Raw genomic sequence first — 20,537 nt, 5'->3', positions numbered from 1 at the left:
CCCAGACACTCCCGCTACCCCCAGAAGCGTGCACACACTGACTCCCTTCCTTCCCCACCCACCCAGGGCCCACCTTCTCTGTGATGTCATTGTCACAGGAGTCAATGCTGTCCCGGAACAGGTCCTCAGTGCTGCCGTTACTGCTGCTGAAGTTACTGTTGTGCATGAGCTGCCTGCAGGGGTGGGCGAGGGCATGTGGCTGAAAGGGCCCTCCAGAGGTGGGGTCCAGACTCAGGCTATGGGTTGGGGGAGCCTGCAATACCCTAGCGGCCCCAACGAGGAGGCCACCCTCCCTCAGCCAGGCAGGAGAGCATTGCCTGCTCGGAAGCTGGCAGAGGGGCTGCTACGTCCCTCCCTGAGCCCCTAGCAGTCATGGCCCGTCGATAACTGCCCTTCCCCGCTGCCTCCAAACCCTCTCCACAGCAGCATCCAGACAATAGCTAGCAGGTGACCAGAGCTGGCCTATGAGGCCCTTTATCTCCACTTAGAAAACTGCACTAGAGGGAGCCAGGCTCCACAGGCCCAGCACAGGGTCTGGACCTCCTGAGCTGCCCAGTCAGGCTCGCCCCCTCCACCATGCCGGCTCCTGCTACCTCTCAGGGGACTCTGGAGGAGGGTGCAGGGGAGATCCATCATACTTTGCTGGACACTGAGTTAAGGTTGGAAATAGGTGGACATTTATAGAGGTCACCCTTAGAAATTCCAGCTGCCATCCTCTAGTGACACCCCCTTCCCTACTCTCTCAAGCAGCAGCCAGGGTCTATGCCAAGAGGCTGTCCCACCCAGCGCTAGGCCAGAGCCTGGGTGCTGGCAGCTGATCACCCGGGTGTGGACCTGCACCAAGCTACAGGAGCCGCAGCACAGGACCCCAGGGGCAGGAAGGCAGCTGCTGCAGGACTCAGGCTGGGTCTCTGCCAGCAGGAACCCCAGGGTCTCTCTGGTGTGGCTGCCAGCTCCAGAATGGAGGCAAGGGCACAGATAGCTGTGGGGTGCACTCTCAGGGCATCTCTACCGGGTCCACCCAAGGCAGAGGCAGTCAAGGGTTTGAAGACGCTGACTGAAGCCAAGAGGGGAAAGGGGAAGGGGAAAGGGAAGGGTGAGGAGGGGCTTGTCCTTCTTTCTCAGAAGCAGACCTCTAGCTGCTGTGCCACAGGACCTTGGGACAGCCTCATAACCTCAGCTCATTTAGTCACCCACAGGGCACTGGTTGGGTCTGGGCTGCTGGCACAGAGCCCTGGCATTCAGGCAGCAACAACATAGTTAAGGGGGACAGCACTCAACTCATTGTCCCCCAAGGGGGTCCTTACCGTCCAAAGGCTGTGCTAGAGATTTTTCGGTTGGGGCTAGAGAGAGAGAGAGAGAGAGAGAGAGGAGAGAGTCACTGACCAGAGGGATTCTGGTCCATTCCTTTACTCCACCCACTACAAGACACCAGGTGCAGGATGAGGTTTGTTCCTCCACTAAAGAGACTCTGCACATCAGCTTGGTCCTGAGAAAAAAACGGCTTGATTTCCCATTGCAGGAAAAGCCCCCAGGATCAGCCCTGCTCTGAGCACTCTCTTATCTGCTAAGTCAGAGGGGGCTGCCCTGCCTGGGACTTCTGCCTCCAGGATCCACCTGGCCTCCCGCCACCTCTGGGCTGTGGGCCTCACCTGTTGGCCTTGAGGTTTTTCAGGCGGGCTTCCAAGTCATTCAGCAGGTTGATCTTCTTGCAGCACTGAGAGCAGTACACATCCAGCAACTCACTGTTGTAGGGGTGCCGCATCTTCCTCGGCGTCTGCCCCGCACTGATCCAGGAGAGGGAGGAAATCACCTTAGCTGTCAGGCTGTGCCCTGTCCCACCCTGCTGAGCTCACTTCATTTGGTTCCCCGAGATTGTGGGGTGGGGCAGGGAGTGGAAATAAAACAACAGAGCATCCCCTCACCAACAAGCTCAAAGAGAAGCAGCCGGTGAGATGTACCCACTTAACCTGAACAGCACACCCAGAGCTAATGTCAGAGGAAGTAATGCCTCAGGTAGGGGGAAGGGATCACAGAAGGAGGTTCTTGAAGCAAGATGACAGAAACCCCTGCCAAGGCTTGTGGCCTTCCGCTTAGCTAATTGTTTCTTTCCTAAGATGGAAGGAGGGAGGAAGAACTCCAGCCTCCCAATCAGGATGCAAAGGCAGCACCCTCAAGCCCAGGTCAGAGGATAGGATGGTCATTTCAGGAGTCTGTCTGATCTCCTGGGATGAGGCTGGATTGGTTCGGCCATTTTTTCTGAGTCCAAAATACCATCCCAGACCAAGGGGCCACCTGGAAGACACTGAAGACCCCAGGTCCGAGTAGACGTTGGTCCTGGTCTCATCGTCGGGGCAGGGGCTGCTGGGGGCACAGTCCACGTCCTCCCCCTCCCCGTAGTCTTCAAACTGCTCCTCATTGCTGATGAGTGAGGCGGTGGAGTGTGTGGAGAGGTCTGACGTCGTCATGGATGGAGTGTGGACCAGGGACCTGAGGGCCATAGTACCCACATTAGTGACAGGCTGAGGGCCCCCCTGTAGCTCCTGCTGGGGGAGACCAGCCAGGCCTTCAGGAAGGCCCCTCAGCACTACAATGAGAATCTCATCGAGTTTGCACCTTTTGACACAGGGACCCCATCCTAAGGGGAACATCTCACCACAGAAACTTTCTGCAAGAGAGAGAATGCAAACCAAGTAGCAAAACATTGGTTACAACTTGAATGGTTTAACTACAGCTAGATTAAATTATAATTATAGTTATTAAGTTAAACATATATTAGTGAATCAAATATCAATGGATATCAAGTGGTTGTTGAAAGCTTTGTAAAAATATCAGCAATAATGTAGAAAAATAAATTTAAATAAAGTTAGGTAAAAACTTTGAGACATTTTTTAAGACTGAGTACGTAAGCTAGATGCAGTGGCACACACCTGCAATCCCAGTGACTTGGGAGGCTGAGGCAGGAGGATTGAAAGTTTGAGGTCAGCCTCAGTTACTTAGGGAAGCCCTGTCTCAAAATAGAAAATAAAAAGAGCTGGGGATATAGCTCAGTGGTAAAGTGCCCCTGGGTTCAATACTCAGTAACAAAAAAAAAAAGAAAGAAAGAAAAAAAGAAAACTGAACATGTCAAAGGTCTATTCAGAAAAAGGAAAACATTATAATAAACATTATAATAAGTATCATAATAAAAACATTAAAATGGTAACAGGACTCAGGTTTAGGGTAGTGGATTTTTTCCCCCTCATTCTCACTTTTCCTAACTTTTTCAAGTTTTGCTTAATTGGCATGCACACCTTTTATAATGAAATGATAGATAACAATGAGCTACTAGGTAAGAAGTGTTTCTTATGTTAGGGGATTTCTAGTTCAAAGATGCTTAATCAAAAAACAAAACAAATCACAGGTCAGAGTCTCCAACGGTGACCCACTGTGTATCCTATAACATATCAGGGCCTGACTGGCCCCATCTACCATCTAAGAACAGAGCACATTCCCTCCTGAACATGCCTTTCCTTAGGTCACTATACAGTAATCTCTCTACTCAGACATCATGATTTCCTGACCTCACTGAGCCTCAACTCAAAAATGGGGAGTCTGGGGCTAGGGTTGTGGCTCAGTGGTAGAGCATTTGCCTAGCATGTGTGAGGAACTGGGTTCAATCCTCAGCACCACATAAAAATAAATTAAATAAAGGTACTGTGTCCGTCTACAGCTTAAAAAAAATTTTTTTTTTTAAATGGGGAACCTGAACTAGGGAAAAAAATGCGTAATCATGGGTTAAGGCAATAATTTTCAAACTGTACCCCTGAGGAACCCCAGTTTCTATCTAAGGATCCGAGTTAATGATAGGGAGAGTAAACCTTGAGCTTCGTGGTACCTCACCCCATGTTTTGCTTATTTATTTACTTAAAAGCCTGCCCTTGCGCTTCTCAGCACTTCAGGTTGAATTAATCACATTGCTCAGTTGTTTCCTTATAAATTTGACTGAAACTCTTGGCAGCCAGGCTGCCTCTTGGTCATTCATTCTAGAAAACAATGGCGCCAAACGGCAGATGATCGGCTTCAAGATTGACAGGTCTGTTGCCTTTAGCGCTTTGTTCTGGGGTGAGCTGGTCCCTGGTGCAGTTGATGCACTGCTCCTAGGAGCCGTCCTGGACCCCTCTCAGTAGACAGACCACTTCAAGGGGCCACTGAGGGCTTCGTGACTCCCAACCCACTTGAATGTGAGAGGCCGAGCTTTGAGGGAGCGTGTTAGGCTGAACCACACAAACCACCTTTCGGAAGGTTGAAAACTGATGAGAAGTTGCAACTTCATGTGGTTTAGCCAATACTGGAACATCCCTCCCTTCCCTCTCCAAATATCTGAGTCGCCCTGTCACCTTCTTCCAATACTGGGGCCACCACTCCCAATCGCCATGGCTCCTCAGCCAGCTGGTGGCTGCATCCCATCGCCCTGCAAGCACGTATCCCTCCAGAGACGACAGGAGAGCTGAAATGGAAGGGACTCCCTTCTGCTAACCTACCAGGGCCTGGCTGACCCCATCCACAACCTAAAACAAACAGAGCTACAAGAGTATGTCTTCCCTTTGTCACTATGTCCTAATTTCTATTATTATATTGGGAAGTCACTAGGGCTTTTTTCCCTTCTCCTACAGTGCTGGGGATTGAACCCAGGGCCTTGAGCAAGCTAGGCAAGCACTCTACCGCTGAGCTACATCCCCAGCTCTACTCAGGTATTAATATTGTTTTTAAACAATTCTGATGAAAGAGTGTATATCCCTGATCATTAAATAGACATTAAAACTGACTTGGCACAGCTTCCTGAAATCCCAGAACTCATCCTACTGTTAAGCATTGAGGCTGCTTAGAACTGCTGTGCAGAATATGCATAGAAGTAATGCCTGTGATGCAAAGTTTTAGCATCCCACATGTTCTTTCTGGAACTGCATTTCTGGGCCTAGAAGCCACATACAGAGCTCCCATCAGTTTTCACTCACTTGTCCTCTGGCAGAAACAGGCCCCCAAGACCCCGCTCCTTGTCCTCGGCAGGACTCCCGACAGACCCCTCCAGGCTCTGGGTGCTCTCCATGGGGCTGTCCATATCTGACTCCTGGGAGCCCTCAGGTGGGGCCAGTGTCATCATAACCTCCTCCTCGTCCTCGGGAAAGATGCCAGGCTCCCTGGGGATGAGCTCGCCATCAGCAAAGGTGGAGCCTGGAACCTCACTGTCCTGGGAAAGACAGGGGGACAGAATGAGTAGGGATATCAGCTCATTGGAACTCAGCACTCCTCATCCAACTTCATGGGCATCAGCAGGGCCAGGGACCATGGAGCCTGCAGTTTGGGAAGGCCCAGACCAAGACCACAATCATGAGAATGCCTGACAGGCAGATTAGTTTGGGGCTTCTTATACTAGACCACTCATGAGCGTCCAGTGAGGATCTAGACTTCCCAGGGACAGTCATCCATGGAGAAGGGCCACAGCCAGGCCAGACACATCACTCAGAACACTTGGATGGCACGCTGGAGCCCTCATCACAAAGTCTGCACAGAAAGACAAAATGACAGAGCAGGCTCCCTGGTGATCTGCACTAGGGGCTTATCCACACTGAATGGCCTTCAAGACAACCCTGACCTCACAGAGTTCGACACGGCATGATAGAGTGAAGTCTGCACAGCTTGGGGTCTACCCTCCATAATACTGGGCATGTCACAGAACCTCGGTTCTCCTTCGTAAAGCCAGAACGGCAATGAAGTCTCACAGAACTAACATGTCCACTGTATGAGGAATTTCATGTTAGCCTTTGTCACTCAGTAGGCCCTCAGTGAATAAATTCTGGCCAGAGGGCATAATGCCAGGCCAGGAGATAAGTGTCTGCCCTGGCCCTGCCACAGCCATGCTGGGGAGTAAGAACACCAGGCCTTTCACTCCTGAGCTCTGGTCCAGTGCGAGCACAGCACCCTGCCCAGCATCAGTGCATAATAAAGATCTGCCCACGCCTTCTGCTGAAGTCATCTTATAAGAAGAGCTCTGGCTTTGTTCAGAGTGGGCTCATAGGAGGGACAGCTTTCTGTGAGCCATTCCTTGGGATGACTTTGCTTCTGAGGAGGTGGGTACTTCCCAGGTGACTCGGCTTCTACCTGTTCCCATGGGGATACCAGCCTATCCCCAAGGTTCCGAGGTATGCTCCTTGGCAAGGGCTGCCAGAGCGCTCTATTGAATGTGTTTTCTTCTCACCCCAAGTTTGCAAGGCAGGTACTGGGAACAAGGGCTATGAAAAACCTCCGGTGGTCAGATAAGAACAAGTTCCAGGAATCTGAGGAGACCATGGAGAGAAGTTGGCATTGGCCAGCCAGGCATGTGCACACCTCCAAGGCATCGATCACCACCAGGAGACTCCTGAGCTGGGAATAGGTGATGATTAATGAGCTTGGCTCCTGCCTGTGCCATGACTTGGACTGAGCACCAGATGGACCAATAAAGTCGGCACCAGGCACCCTGACTGTGGAGAGCAGGCGGCTAAGTAATTAAAATCACCCCCAGTGTCCAAAGGGCTCTTTCCACCTGGATGTCACTAATCAGATTCCACATGGCTCTGAACCCATCAGTTCAAAGACCCTAAGCAAGCTCTTCATCAGCAAGCACGGAGCAGCACCCCAATGGTAGCAAAAGGAAACCAACGTTATCGACCAACCACCTCATTTCAGAGACCTGCTGAGTTCATATTTTATTCCATTTGTGTTTCATGACAACTATTCTGGACAGCTACTGTTATTCCATTGTACTGATGCTGAAATTGTGACTTGAAGAGTAACTTCCCAGAGTCTTCTGGCCAGTAGGCAGAGTACTCTTCCTGCATCTGGCCACCAAGCACTTGGTTCCATTTATCACTGAGGTCCCCACACTTCACGGATTTTCACAACTGGAAGGAACAAGGAGGAGACTGCACTTTAGAGTTACTAATTCTGACAGCTAGGTGCTCTGCCTAATGTAGCAGCTTCCACATCTGCCTAGAGCCAGGGCTTGCAGGGAGGAACACATGTGATCTGTGCGCTACCTGCCTGGGAAAAAACTACGGACTTCCCCTTCCTGGCTGCATGGTGGGAAAGTTAACCACACCTCTCCCATGGCTCACCACAGCCCCGGGCCTGGGCCTCCTCTCCCCATTCTGTGGGGGAGGGTCTTGCCTGGGAAGGCAGGGGCTGTGAGTCACCAGTACCCACTCTCCCCCAGCTGGGGTCCTGAGGCAGTGGCTGCCCACCTGGATCCCAGAAGCACACAATATCAGAGGGACCACCATCCATGCTTTTCAGGTGACCAGCCTGGCCTCTGGTCAGCTTGGGTTTGGCCCATTGGACTCTGCCCTGCTTAAACACCAACTCATGGTAGGCAGGAGGGGGACTGCCAGTCCCTTCACCTGATTATGTTCTGCTTCTTACAGCTGGTCTAAGCTCCTGACCTGGGCAGAAAGGGTGACTTCAAGTGGCCTCAGTCACAGGCCAGGTAGAGGAAGGGGTACAAAGGTGCCCCTGCCCTCCTGAAAAGACCATCTCTTCCTTAGGCAGATCTTTAGCCTTCAACAAAGCAGAATCCATATCTGCCTGCCCTTCGCCTTTCACAAAGTACCCTCTGTCGATCGGGCATGGACCCCTCTGAGGGCTCCATGAGGGGTAGAGGGCAGAGATGCCTGAATCCTGTCTCCCTGACACCTAGAAAAGATGAGGTTCAGAGAAGGCAGGTGGTTGTCCTGCAACTTCCTTGTCCAGAAGGCCCTGAAGCCAGGCTCAGGCAGGCTAAGTCCAGGCCCCGCACCTACCCTGTGGCTACACACACACGCACTCCAACTTTCTCTTAAAAATGAGCTACTCCCTCCATTAATACCTTTTCATTTAACCCACAACTGTGTGCCCAAGGCAAGTGGAAATTATAATTACTACTTCAAAACCATTTCTAGTAGTTTCCCCCCTAAATTAAAATAGTATAAAGATAGCTATGAGAAAAGTAACTGTATACCTTGGTTAGTCTGGGAGAGTACCAGTCTGTGCCTGCCCCAAGGTCTTTTGGTTTGGCAACTATCCTGGACAAAAGCAGTCCTGGTCACCCTGGCTCCACATCACTGTAGGCCACAGTCCCTGCCATGATTCTTGTTCTCCTGGGTCCCTGGGCCCAGCTCTTCTTCCACTGGGCTCAAAAAAAGAGCAGCCTACTCTGATCCCACACACCTCAGGCAGAGTGGCAGAGTGGGGAGAGTGGCAGAAGGTGCTAGAAGGCAGCCTCTTATCCCCTCCCTGAGTTTCTCTTCATGGCTGGAAGAACTCAGAGTCATTTTAGAGCCCCTTCTGAGCCAGTGTCTTTTTATGATTTTTAAAGTTGCAGAGGAAAAGAATGAACTTGCTTATAATGAAGTCCCCTTCCCAGGGTTCTAGGTGGCCTGGGGACATGGGCTTCCTGAGACTGTGAGAAACCTTCCAGCCTGAGGGGAACAGCTGTACGGAGCATCTGTTGTGCACACAAGAGGCCACCTTGCTGTGCACAGGGGAACTCTAGGGAACGGGAAGGAGCAAAAGATGAATTCTCCAGGTGGTGAGGCAGAGTCTACTGAGGCTGATGCAAGATGCCCGCCTCATTACCAGACAAACTCACGAATGGTTCTGGCCATGGGAATCTAGGCTGCAGCACCTCCTAGGATGTAGGTCCTTCCCTCAAGAGCTGGAGGCATTGACCTACCTCATCATCAAGCTGACGCTCTCCTGCTCGGATTGGGGAGTGGAACAGATTTCCAAGAGCATGCATTTTCAGGAACCCAGGTATCAGTGAGCAAGGCTGGTGCCCAGGACAGCTTCGGAGACTGCCTCTCAGAGCTCCCCTTTCCTGCCCTTGTCCCCAGTGTGTGAGAAAGACATGCATGCAATTCCATCCAGACACCAGTCACCATCCAGAGGTCCCCTCATCAGGGACAGATCCAGGCTTGGCATTTAACAAGGCCTCCTCAGAGTTTGCAGAGAAAGGTTGTATCTGGTCTTCTGGGAGACTTTAGGGAAGGGACAGTGACTTCAACTGGCAGCAGAGGGCATTGCTGGAAGTCCAATCTGAAAGGGAATGGAGCCCAGATGCTGCCCTGAGCAGAGCTCCCATCCTCCCAGGGCACAGGGCCAGCTCTGTGACCACCTGGGCTTGGTTGGTTTATATCCAGACCCAGGCTCACCTTCCCCTGCAGAGGGCTTCTAGGAGTAGAGAGTGGGTGAGTGGATACAATGTGTTCCTCTGCAAAGCCACAGGGAACCCTTGTGGGTGAAACTAGGTGAGGGCACAGTTCTGGAGCCTGACAGACTGAGTGCCAATCCTGGCTGGCCCAGCTATCATGGGCTGTGTGCCCCTGGGTCTTCTCCTTCAGAGCAGGAACTGTCACCTCTACCTCAGAGGCTACAGTAAAGGCTATGCATGGCAATTTGCACAAGCACCAGAGAACAGCTGTTAGAACCTTAAATCCTGCCCTGGCCTGTGTGTGTGACAGCAGCTGAGATGTCCCTATGGTCCATGAGTCCCTGGCTGGTCAGTCAGCAAGGTCCTGATAGACAAGCAGTCAGGCCTGGAGGATTATTTGAGGCCAGGAGTTTCTGGAGAGAATTCTGAGGGCCATGGCTGGGGAAACGGGACCCAGCTGGCAGCTCTGGCAGGGCAGGTCTGTGCCGCCAGCATCCCCAGCTGCATTGCCATCTTCCACTTTTCCACCCTGTCTCCAGGTGGAGCTGGACAGTGCGAATGCCAGCTGGAAATGGAGCCTGTAGGCACAGTGCCTGCCCACGGGGCTCCTCTCCAGTCTCGAGAGCTGCTTTCACCCACCAGCAGACCCCAAGGTTGCCTCTTCCTCTCTGGGGAAAGTTGGCGAGGTCTGAATTCAAAAGCTGCTGAAAAAGCCGAGTAGCAGTACACATTGGGGAGGGGGGCCCACAATGGTCCACTGTCCCCACAGTCAGAGGGGGTGTGGGCCAGGCCCAAACTAAACACCTTTACTTGGCCTTGGCCTTCACCCCCTAGTCTGTCTCAAGGTCACACACACCAGGGCACTGCATTTGCCTGGTAGCTAAGGTACAGAGGACAGTGACTCTGAGTGTCTATATTTCTACATTCCCTGTGACAGGGAAGCCATGACATGGGTAGCCATGGGAATTTCTAAGTCTGAACCCCAGTGGTAAGTATCCTAGGGAGCACATGGTAGGTGATAAGAGTGTTGGCTGAACCAAGAAGCACAGAGAGCTGAGAAGGACCCAACCACAGGACCATAAGGCCTCGTGCCAATTCCGGTGTGGCCTCTGCCCAGCTGTGTGGACACTGGATAAGCTGCTCAATTTCTGAGCTCCATCTAAAAACAATGGTGTGAGCACCCATGTGACAGGATTGCCATGGCGAATCTAGGGCAGCATCTTGTATCTCAAGAATGCTAAAAACAGGGCAGGAAAGAGAGGGACGGGTCAGCCTCAGGGACGCGCGCTGGGGTGGCTCAGCTCCCACTCCACCACTTGTGCGTTCTGTGGACTTAGGTCTACTGAACCTCTCAGAGCCTCGGCTTCCTGTCTACAAACTGGAGTTGGCCATGATTAGAATTAAGCGAGTTGGTAAGTGGTCTAGCACTTTTTAATGTCTTAGCATGTATGGAAAATGCTCAATAAATGTGAGCTAGCATCATCACTGTGTTGAAGGAAGACACCCAGGGGTGCTCCTGAGTGACTGGATTCTATCCAGACCCTGAGGACCTTTCTCGCTGACCCCCAGAGGCGCGCTAGGCTGGAGGAAGGGGAGACTCAGCCAAACCTCTGCAAGCTCCACAGCCTACCTTCCAAAGGCCAGATGCCTCTCCTCCTCTCCCAGGGTCCTCTCCTGCCCACTCTCTTGGAAGGTTGATGTGCACATTAATTACACCTTTTAATAAGTGTTAAGGCAAGATGCCGCCTGGGAAGGGAGTCCAGGAGGCTCTGAGGCTCCGGCTATCCACCCCCAGCCCTGGCAACAGCCCTGCTCCACAGGCAGGAACTCAGAGCCAAAGAACAGCTCTGTGGGGACGAGGCTGGGTAAAAATAGCCTGGGCAGGCACATCCCAACTTCCCTCGCAGCCAGGCACCCGCGGGCACACGTGGAACACCACCGCAGGGAAGGGTCGGGGGACTGGACACAAACCAAGCCTCGTAGGGGAAGACGTGTGGCTGGCTACTGGGCTAGGCCAGAGATGGAACCCCTCGTGCATTCCCAGCCAGGCGCCACCCAGGAATGGGGATAGGCCCTGGTCAGGGTCTCACTGGGACTTTCCTATGGGTGGCAGAAGCTTCAATTTAGGGAGCAAAGTCATGGGTGCCAATGCCCCCAAGCGAAGTCACAGGGGCTGAGGATGGGACAACTGTAGGCATGTGATCCCCTAGAGTCCCCTGCGGCTCAGCTGCTCAGCAATCCAGGCTACAGTGGCTGACAGTGGGGATGAGAGTTCTGACTCCATAAAGGGAGGCCCAGGTGCCTGCTGGGGGCAAGGGTGGGAATTAAGGGGGGCAGAGCATCCACACAGCTTTGGCCTTGCTGCTGAACTAAAGCAGCTCAGCTCAGCTACAAAGCTTTGGTTTACCCCAACAAGGCCCAGGGGAAGCATGGGAAAACTGATCACTAAGCCACCAGGGTTGTCCCACATCTCAGCTGCTCTGGGGACAGCCACATACTGAGAAATCAAAGCTCTACAGTACTGTGCTTCACATTCTGGTGGAGGAGGCATGGTTCAGGAAGACAGGACAGACGCCATGCTCCCACCCCCAAGGCTGGTCTCTCTCTCCCCCACGCCCAGCTCACTCCCTCTCAGGGGATGGCAGTCAAGACAGCTCTCAAGGTCTCTGATCTCAGCCAGAAGCTCCAGGGTCTACCTCCTGAGGGAGGCTCATTGTGCCCCTCAACAGGAGCCCCTAGGAGCAAATCTCAGTGCAGACACCCCAAAAACTGCACATTGCTGTCATCCCAAGGTGGATCTGCAGGTTCCAGGAGGGGGACACGAGTGACAACTGGTGTTTCCTCATTAGTCTGAAGTAAGAGGGCTTGGATCCTCCCTCACCTCATCCCTGGAGGGAGGTACTCAATCATCCCATTTTACCGATGGGGAGACTGAGCTGCCTGGGTCAACACACTGAGTCTAACCTAGACCAACTACAGAGTCTCAGGCTGGTGCTGATCAGAAGGCCACACTGGTGTTTCTCAAGACTCCCATGCCACTTACATAAAGCAAAGTTGCTCAGCCAGCAAGCCCTGCAACTGCACGCAAGAGGCCCACACTACCTTCCTTCAACTGCCTTCCTTCATCTCCTTCCCCAGCCCCACAACCCTCTACCAACTCCCCCCCCCACACACACACACACAACTCGCTGATAAGGTAGAAGGTGGAGGAAGGGAGGCAGAAAGACAGGAGGAACAGCAGACAGCCTCCTGGGGCTAGATCAAAACAAGAAGGGTAGCTACAGGGCAGTCTTAAGGGATCTAAAGACAGAGCTCAGTGGTAGAGTGCTTGTCTAGTATGTTCAAGGTCCTGGGTTTGGTCCCCAGTACCATTAAAAAGGATAGACAGCATGTGAGGGGCTGGAGGAGTGACTTCTGGGAAGCAGCAAGAGGGAGCCTGTAGCAGACCCCACCCAGGAAATGGACAGAAGTGCTCTGTCTGGCTGACCAGCGTATTCAGCCCATCCTGAAGGCTATGGGGCCTGGTTTAGCCAGCACCAGAGCTGGAGGAACTTCAACATCTATTCGACCTCCAGCTAGGCTCTGCATCCAAGTTCACTACCACCCCTCCCAGAGCCTGCTGCCCTGAGGGAGAAAAAGGGCCCCCACACTTGCTGCTAGGTGCATTCTCATTGCAAATGAGCATTCTAGCTGTTTCCTTGTGTGTGTGTGGAGGTCTTTTTGTTTGTTTGCTTTTTGTGGTGCTGGGGATTGCACTCAGGCTCTGCATGCTAGCCCAGTGCTCTACCCCTGAGCCACACCCGGCCAGTCGCATTCTGCTTCTGTGTATCCATAGGGAACGAGCTGAGTGTGGGGGTGGGGCGGGTAGTAAGAGCTGATTTTTCAAGCCTGTTGTGCTACAGGCCAGACTTTGGACTATAGTGAGCTGCGCCCCCCCAAAACAAACAAACAAACAAACAAACAAACTCCCTCCACCTTTAAGGAGACCCTCTGATCCCTCTATCCTCCAGTACCACTTTCACTCCAGGAGCATGTGAGCACATCAACAGTTAATAAAAATAAAATGTATTACTAAAACTCTAACAGAGGAGGGAAAAAAAGGAATTAAAATTATGAAAGGACACAGGGGGGAAAAAAAGGAAAAGAGGATCAGAGATCAGACAGGAAAATAAAGAACAAATAACCATATCAGTAACACACGAAGTACAAAATGGAGTAAATGATCTAATCAGAAGACAAATAGTGTCAGATCAGACTGGGAAAAAGAAAAAAACAAAACATTTGCAGGAGACAGGGATAAAGTGGAAGAATGAAAAAGATAAACACCAACCAAAATAAAGCTGGAGGCCATGTTCATCTCAGGTGAAGAACTTTAAAGCAAGAGATGTGATCAAAATGATAAAGGATCAATTTCACAAGATGTAATACTCCTATCCAGGTACTAACACTGCTTCAAAATACACAGAGCTCATGCACATGTATGACTGCATGACCGATGTGATCCTGCAGTACTAATAATCAGAAAAATGGGAGATTACACTATTTATGTACGATCTATCAAAATGTATAAATGCATTCTACTGTCATGTACGACTAATTAGAAAAAATAAATTTTTTAAAACTTAAAAAATTAAAATACAGTATCTCACACACACACGAAAAGAGCAAAACTTAACAGAACTAACGGATTTCAAATTACCTCCCTTAGTAATGATGGAACAGGCAAATGAGGAGCAGAGGGGATGGGGAAGAGGTGGGAACACCACAAACAGGACCCACACAGGCAGAGCACTCCCAGCCGCTGCAGACCAAAGTCAGATAGATCAAAGCGAGGTGAGAAACGGCACACTCACGCAGTACCAAAGAAGCACCCCACAGATCCCTGCCACACAGAAAAGCCCCTGCATTTCTCTACCATGGAGGAAACAGGCCACTGTTCAAACCTTAAGACAGTGACCAAACCCGGCATCACTAACTGGGAAGAGCCAGCCCCTGGTCCTCTGACAGGCACCAAAGGAGGTACACAGCAGCACCCATGATGCAGTCCCAATAACATATTTTAACATATTTAAAATTCAATCAAGTCTTAGGATCTCATTTCCACTAAATGGAGAAAGAGGTCAAGGGGAAAACAAAACAAGTACACGGGATCATCTATGAGACCTTTGGCTTTGTCTATTACAAAAAGAGAATGTTCATAAGACAGAGGGCGGGTGAGGCGAGGTTTCCTAGACCAGTGTTCTCAAACTTCGGTGTGTACTGGAATCACATGGGGGTGGGAGGAGGCATTAAAACTCAGATTAAATCAGTTTCTGATTCAGTAGATCTGGGATAAAGTTGAAAATATGCATTCCACAGGCTGAGGACAGAGCATTGGTGGTGGCTCAGTGGTGGAATTCTCGCCTCCCATGAGGTTGAGGACAGGTTAAATAAAGCATTTCTAACAAGATCTCAGGAGATGGTGCTGCTGGTGCTGCTGGTCCCGGACCACACTTTGAGAACTGAGGTTCTAAGTTCATTGGAGGATCTATTCTCCATTAGATCCCAGATCAAACAAACAACTCAGCTGTAGAAGACATATAAAAATGATAAAGGATCAATTTAACAGTCTGTAACACTCATGTACATTTATGCATTGAATAACAGCTTCAAAGTAAACTTTTGGGGGTAAAAAGGAAAGCTGGAACATGGTCTAGATATTGAGTAATACTAGGGAATTATACTTAATTTGTTAAGGGTGTTAACAGCATATTAATTATGAAGCCTGGGAGCTGTGAGGATGGGGAGGGACAGATTTCCACCCCTTGTGCTGGGCTTCGGGAACTTTGGAGAGTTACACAGGTCGGTGTTTGAAAATAGAGGCAGGCGGACCCTCGACAGCTTCCCAGGGCAGACGGTGGCCTGTAGCCATGATTCTCATAGGTGCCCTTTTTCAGTCTGTGAGAAGTAAATTTTATATGGAAGATAGCTTCCCCCGAACTTGCTGAACTGAGTAAGGAAAAGTATAAAATCCCTGACCAGTTCAGCTCCATTTAAAAGGAATATGAACAAGAGAAGCCATCCTTGCCCCAGAGGTAGAGCCTGCAGAAATACCGCGCCTGGAGACCTGCGGCACCCTTTGAGGATTAAATGATGATGGCAGTTGAGGTTCCAAATATCAGATCCAGAAGCAAAGACCACTTAAGTCGCAAGAATCAGCCAGTCTCTAAAAGATGACTGAGGCACCAGAACACTACTAGAGATGGTTCCAGAGTATCGGGTCAAAAGCCATCTGCAACCGGTCTTTGCATGAAAGTGCCTCCCCTCTGCTGAGATGCCAAGCCTTGCTGCCCACTCACTTCTCTCCCACCCCAAAACTCAAGTTCCCAAGACCTTTTCCTGCCTTGGGCTGAGTTGCATCCTCTTAAAATGTATAAGTTAAAGTCCAACACCAGCACCTCAGAATGTCACCATTTTTTAAGACAGGGTCTTTAAAGAAGCAATTAAATTAAGGGTCATTAGGATAGACCCTAATCCACTATGACTAGTGTCCTTAGTAAGGGAAGATGATTAGGACCCAGATACCCAGAAACAAAACACACACACACACACACACAAACACAGGGAAGACCATGAGAAGACACAGTAAGGAGATGGCCATCCATAAGCTGAGAGGCCTCAGGAGAAACCAACCCTACTGGCACCTTGATCTCAGACATTAGCTTCCAGAATTACAAGAAAATACATTTCTGTTGTTGAAGCTGCCCCACCTGTGGTACTTTGGCACAGCAGCCCATACTCCTTCCTTCTTTCTGGTAGGAGGCCTACATGGAAACCTATACCCAAGTTCAGCCTGGGTTTTAACCCACCTCCCCACCCAGATAATGAAAGTGAATTCCTTCAAGGTCAATTCCAACTCCAAGAGAACTACTGACTCTCCAGGTCCTTCTTCAGGAGACGTGTGGCACAGTGGTAGAGCACATGCCTAAGATTCATGAGGTCCTGGGTCTCGTCATTCATCTATTTACTTTTGGTCTTTCCTCAAGAAAAATGCTCCATGCTTTTCCATGGTCAGTTTTTTATATACTGCTGCTCTTAAGAGACTATATTTTGCTGAAGCCAAAGCCTGGTGGATCCATGTTCATCGGGATGTTGTTTTAGAAACACTACTTACATAGGGGTCTAAATCCATTACTTCCATTTTCTTGTGTTCTCTCAATAGCATAGCTATATTTTAAAGATGTACATGTACAGTTCAGAGACATTAGAATGGCAAACACAAAGGCAATTTTTGTTTGTCTAGAACTGTATTTAGTGTACTTACAAGACAGATGTAAAAGCTATTTTACCTAAATAGTGATTGGTTTACAAAAGAAGAGACCGGCAGGCAGCCTTGGAATCACAGGCCCTGCACACACAGCCTCTAATCCTGGGTCAGCCGCCTCTGTGGCCGGAAAGGCCCAGTAATTGAGCAAGAGATTTCCAGTTTCTCCATGCCAGACAGTATTTCTGGCTACTTGAAATCCAGAGCAGATTTCTTCCCTCTGTTGTGGTCGGAGTGGGAAGGATGGTCCCTACTGCTCCTGGGACACGTGGGCACCCAGTTCAGCTGTGATGCCAGCCTCATATGACATGGCTGGAACCTTAGTATCCCCTGGTCCCCCTGCCATGACTTTCCAGGGTCAATGACAGTGACTGAAGGTAATGCTGAATTTGGAAGACTCATCACCAAGAAAGCACGCAGGAGTGAACCCACTGTGAACCTATTTTCTGATCAAACCCTGAATGAGGTACAACTGTCCCCAAAAGCCGTGGGTCTCAGATCCAGGTGCTTCAGTGAACCCATTTCCTAAACAAAAGGGATTCAAAGAGGCCATCTGGCCTACCCTTGCCCCCCAGACAGCCAACAGCCTTGATTTTCAAGTGAGAATGTGGACTTCAGAGGCAAACTGTTGGGGGATTATGAAAACAGAATTTAAATTGCTTCCACATCTGGAAACCAAAGCCAGCAGCCAGCCCCAAGAATTCCAGGCATGCCAACCAGTGAGAAGCCACAGGTCAAGGGAGGCGTTTCCTGTTAGCTGGGAGTCCCCTCACCCACCTACCTGAATTCACACAGTAGACCTTGTCTACAGGGAGTGACTGGTGGAGCTGCACCCCCGGGAGGGGAGGGTACGGACACTATGTATTTTATCTTCGTGGAGCTTAGGGGAATTCATATTTTATCATCATGATAAGAGGAGAGGAGAAGAAGCTAACATTCTGGAGCATCTCCCATGCCAGCTGGCTCTACCCATCACAGAAGGGCTCCCATTTTCTCCCCTGTAAGTCCCTGCAAAGAAACAGTCTCCTCCCTAGAAATGAGGAAGCAGTGTCCAGGGAGTTTGACCGGCTTTCCCCTGAAGTTACACTGTGATCTTCTTTACTCCCCTTTGTCTTCCTCTACAAAGCTGGGACCCCAAACACCAATCGCTCCATCTACATTCCCAAAGATTTCTCCAGTGCCCAGGAGGAGCTCCTGTTCCCAAGCAACCTCCAGCTCTCCTGAGAAAGCCCTGGCAGGGAGTAGAGCGACACACCTGCAGACACACAGGCTCTTCACTGAGAGGACCACATCCAGGGCTCTTCTCGCTCTTGGAACAGGCAGCTATTCTGGGCTACAAATTATAGCTTTTCAGGACATGGTTGTTTGAAGTGAGGGCTTAATTACTCACACAGCCAAGAGCTTGTGGGGCTTGCTTTGGGGGCTCCATACTTTATCATCATGAAGAGGAGCTTGGACTCAAAGTGAAGGCTTGGGCCAACTCTTTCCCCTCTGATGAGAGTCCACTAGAGAGACACCCATCACAAGAGGTGACATGGGACTTCCCAGAGAGAGGCCACTATCTGCTTCAGGGAAAGTGACACAGTCTGAAGTCAGAGCAGGCACCTACCTCAACCCCCTCTGTCACAGACAGCCTGGAGGGCCAAGCAGGGTGCCAATGCTCATCGCAGCTAATGGCCAAAGCTGCCCTTGACCTACCCCTCTGGAGCAGCAGATTGGACGAGGCCTGGACTTGCCCCCTGGCACCTGCACGGCCCCTGCCAGGGCTTGTTTTCATAGCCCTCCCCTGCCCCGTTTTCCAGAAACTCCCATCAGCCCAGAGCCCCAGCAGTCCTCCTAGTAGGCTCAGTTCAGGTGTCCTCTGTCCTGTGGTTTTGACAGCCCAGCTACCCAGGCTGTTATTTATTTTTGTGGTGCTGGGGATGGAACTAGGGCCTTGGGCATGCTGGGCAAGCACTCTGCCAACTGAGCCACATCCCCCTACCCGGGTTGTGTATACTGGGGGTCACTCGAGTGCATCTTGGGTGCCCGAGACAGTAATGAGTGTGGCAGCTCAGGTTGCTTGCCAGGAGCTCCGACCCACAGTGCAGGCAGGTGACAGGCATCAGGTCTGACCACAAGCCACAGCTGATGGCTACAAGGGTGGAGAACCCCCAGCGAAGTCTTTCGGGACAGCCCTCCAAGGGCCTGCAAGCTCCCCACTGCCTACAGGGCCAGGTCCTGGCTCCTCAGACCAGCGGCGAAGCCCTTCCAGCAGGTCTCGGCCTCAGGACATGCTCCTGCCCCCACCCCACACCCCAAAACCTGTCCACCTTTACCACCCGTCCGCGCCTGTGCACACATGCACTGCTTCTTGCATATGTGGGCATGAACACCTCCTTACCAAAGAGGGGAGAGGGGCTTCGGATCCCTGGCACAACGCAGAATTGAGGGGGCCAGGCTAATGGCATTCATCAGAATGTCAACAGGGAGACCAGGAAGGGCCCAAGAGGCCACTGAGGATCACCAGGTTCACCACCTGCTCCAAGGTCTCCCTCCAGTTAGCAGCTGCTGTGGAGTCCTGCCTGGAGTGGCCCAGTCACTAGACGTCCCACGTGACTGTCCCCCACCGGGCAGCCCTGGCACATCCAGCTCACACAGGTCCCTGTAACTTCACGGCTGTCTCTGCCCAGAACTCCTCCATCTGCCTCAGGGTGTTTAGTGGAGCAACACCATTGGCTGGCATTCCCCGATATCCTTGTCACTTAGCTCAAGAAATACAAAGGCATCAAACACTCGAGAAGGTCCAGAGGAGAACACATCTGGTAGGGACCCATCGTGTGCCAGATGTCTGTGCCTCAGCCACTGTTCAGAAGAGAAAAGTCAGACTCAGAGAAGTTAAGTGATTTGCAAAAGGTCACAGAGAGCACAGGGCTGGGCCAGGAAGACCAGGTCTGATTTCAATGCATCAAGCAGGGCACAGAGTCTACCTAACGCTCTCAGTGGCACAGTGTCCTGTGCTCCCTGGACAATATGGAGCACTGGAGAGCCTCAGGCTGAGCCCTGCGGGTCACAGAAACAGGAGCCAGCAACACTGGTGACGGGGACTTGGGTAGAAGGTTGCAGGGACTGTGGCACAGTGGGCTTCTGAGGCCTGTGCCATCCAGGCCTGGAGCACAGCCCCCCTCCCTTTCCCACAACAGGGAGCTTTAAACTGGCTACATGTGGGAAGATTTTATAGCAAGCGAGAGGAGAGTGATTTGGAAGAAAATTGCTAAAGGGAAACACATGTGAAAATGAAAACTCAGGCAAAGAGGGAGGAGGACGAGGGAAGGAAGAAAAACTGATGTCCAAGGGTCACAAATTGAGTCGAGAAGACCTTGCAACACCAGTTTCCCTCTGCTCCTTGGGGAAGGCCGGTGACCAGCTCCTGCCCTCATTTCTCTTCTTAACCCAGGTAGAACAGGGCGGCATGATCTGTGCCCAGCAAGAGAGAAAGAGGGAAAGGTGGCTTGCCTCCAATTATGATGACTATGAGGCCACAATCCACATGTACTGGGAAAGAAACAGGCTCAGAGAGGTTGCTCTCCTTCCTGAGGCCACACAGCTAGTGAGCTAGCTGGAATCTGAGCCCAGTCAGCCCAGTATCCAAGCTTGTCCCCTTGAACCACATCATGGTATCTCCATGATGGTCCACTACCACAAGGTGGCTCTATCCCCTTCCTTAAAACTGGACAAATTATGTAATTTCTCCAGAGGTTACCTAGTTTCTGTGTTTCATTAAATCCAAGACATCTCTGCTTTTAAGATGCCCTGTTATTTCAAGTACACCAAGAAAAAAAAGGTGCTGTCAATTAAATTATAACACTCCAGGAAATGTACAACACTTACCAATCTGAGATGTTAAAATGTGAAGAAGAATGTGTCTTAGAATCTACATAATCCAGGTTGCACATATGAGGGGGAGGGGACTCAGTCAGGTCCTCAGACTGTGTGTGTAGTCAACAAGGGCGGTCAACAACTCTATGTATGCAGGCACAGACACAGACA

At 51.0% G+C, this 20,537-nt stretch overlaps 1 protein-coding gene across 2 annotated transcripts in view; it reads right to left on the bottom strand.

Annotated features, from left to right (window-relative positions):
- Window positions 1-20,537, bottom strand: part of RAB11FIP4 (RAB11 family interacting protein 4) — a 112,950-nt gene that overhangs the window by 10,118 nt on the left and 82,295 nt on the right. For both annotated transcript variants that reach the window (XM_079130459.1, XM_079130460.1), the window contains 5 exons: window positions 4,998-5,230; window positions 2,296-2,490; window positions 1,653-1,787; window positions 1,308-1,343; window positions 74-173 (listed from right to left, as the gene is read on the bottom strand). In XM_079130459.1, coding sequence (XP_078986585.1) covers window positions 74-173; window positions 1,308-1,343; window positions 1,653-1,787; window positions 2,296-2,490; window positions 4,998-5,230 — 699 coding nt within the window. The remainder of the gene's footprint in view (window positions 1-73; window positions 174-1,307; window positions 1,344-1,652; window positions 1,788-2,295; window positions 2,491-4,997; window positions 5,231-20,537) is intronic.

This window comes from Sciurus vulgaris, assembly GCF_902686455.1.
Source record: "Sciurus vulgaris genome assembly, chromosome: 3".
Taxonomy (NCBI): domain Eukaryota; kingdom Metazoa; phylum Chordata; class Mammalia; order Rodentia; family Sciuridae; genus Sciurus; species Sciurus vulgaris.
The sequence above is the reverse complement of the archived record's forward strand: the minus strand, read 5'-3'. Positions and strand labels throughout refer to the sequence as shown.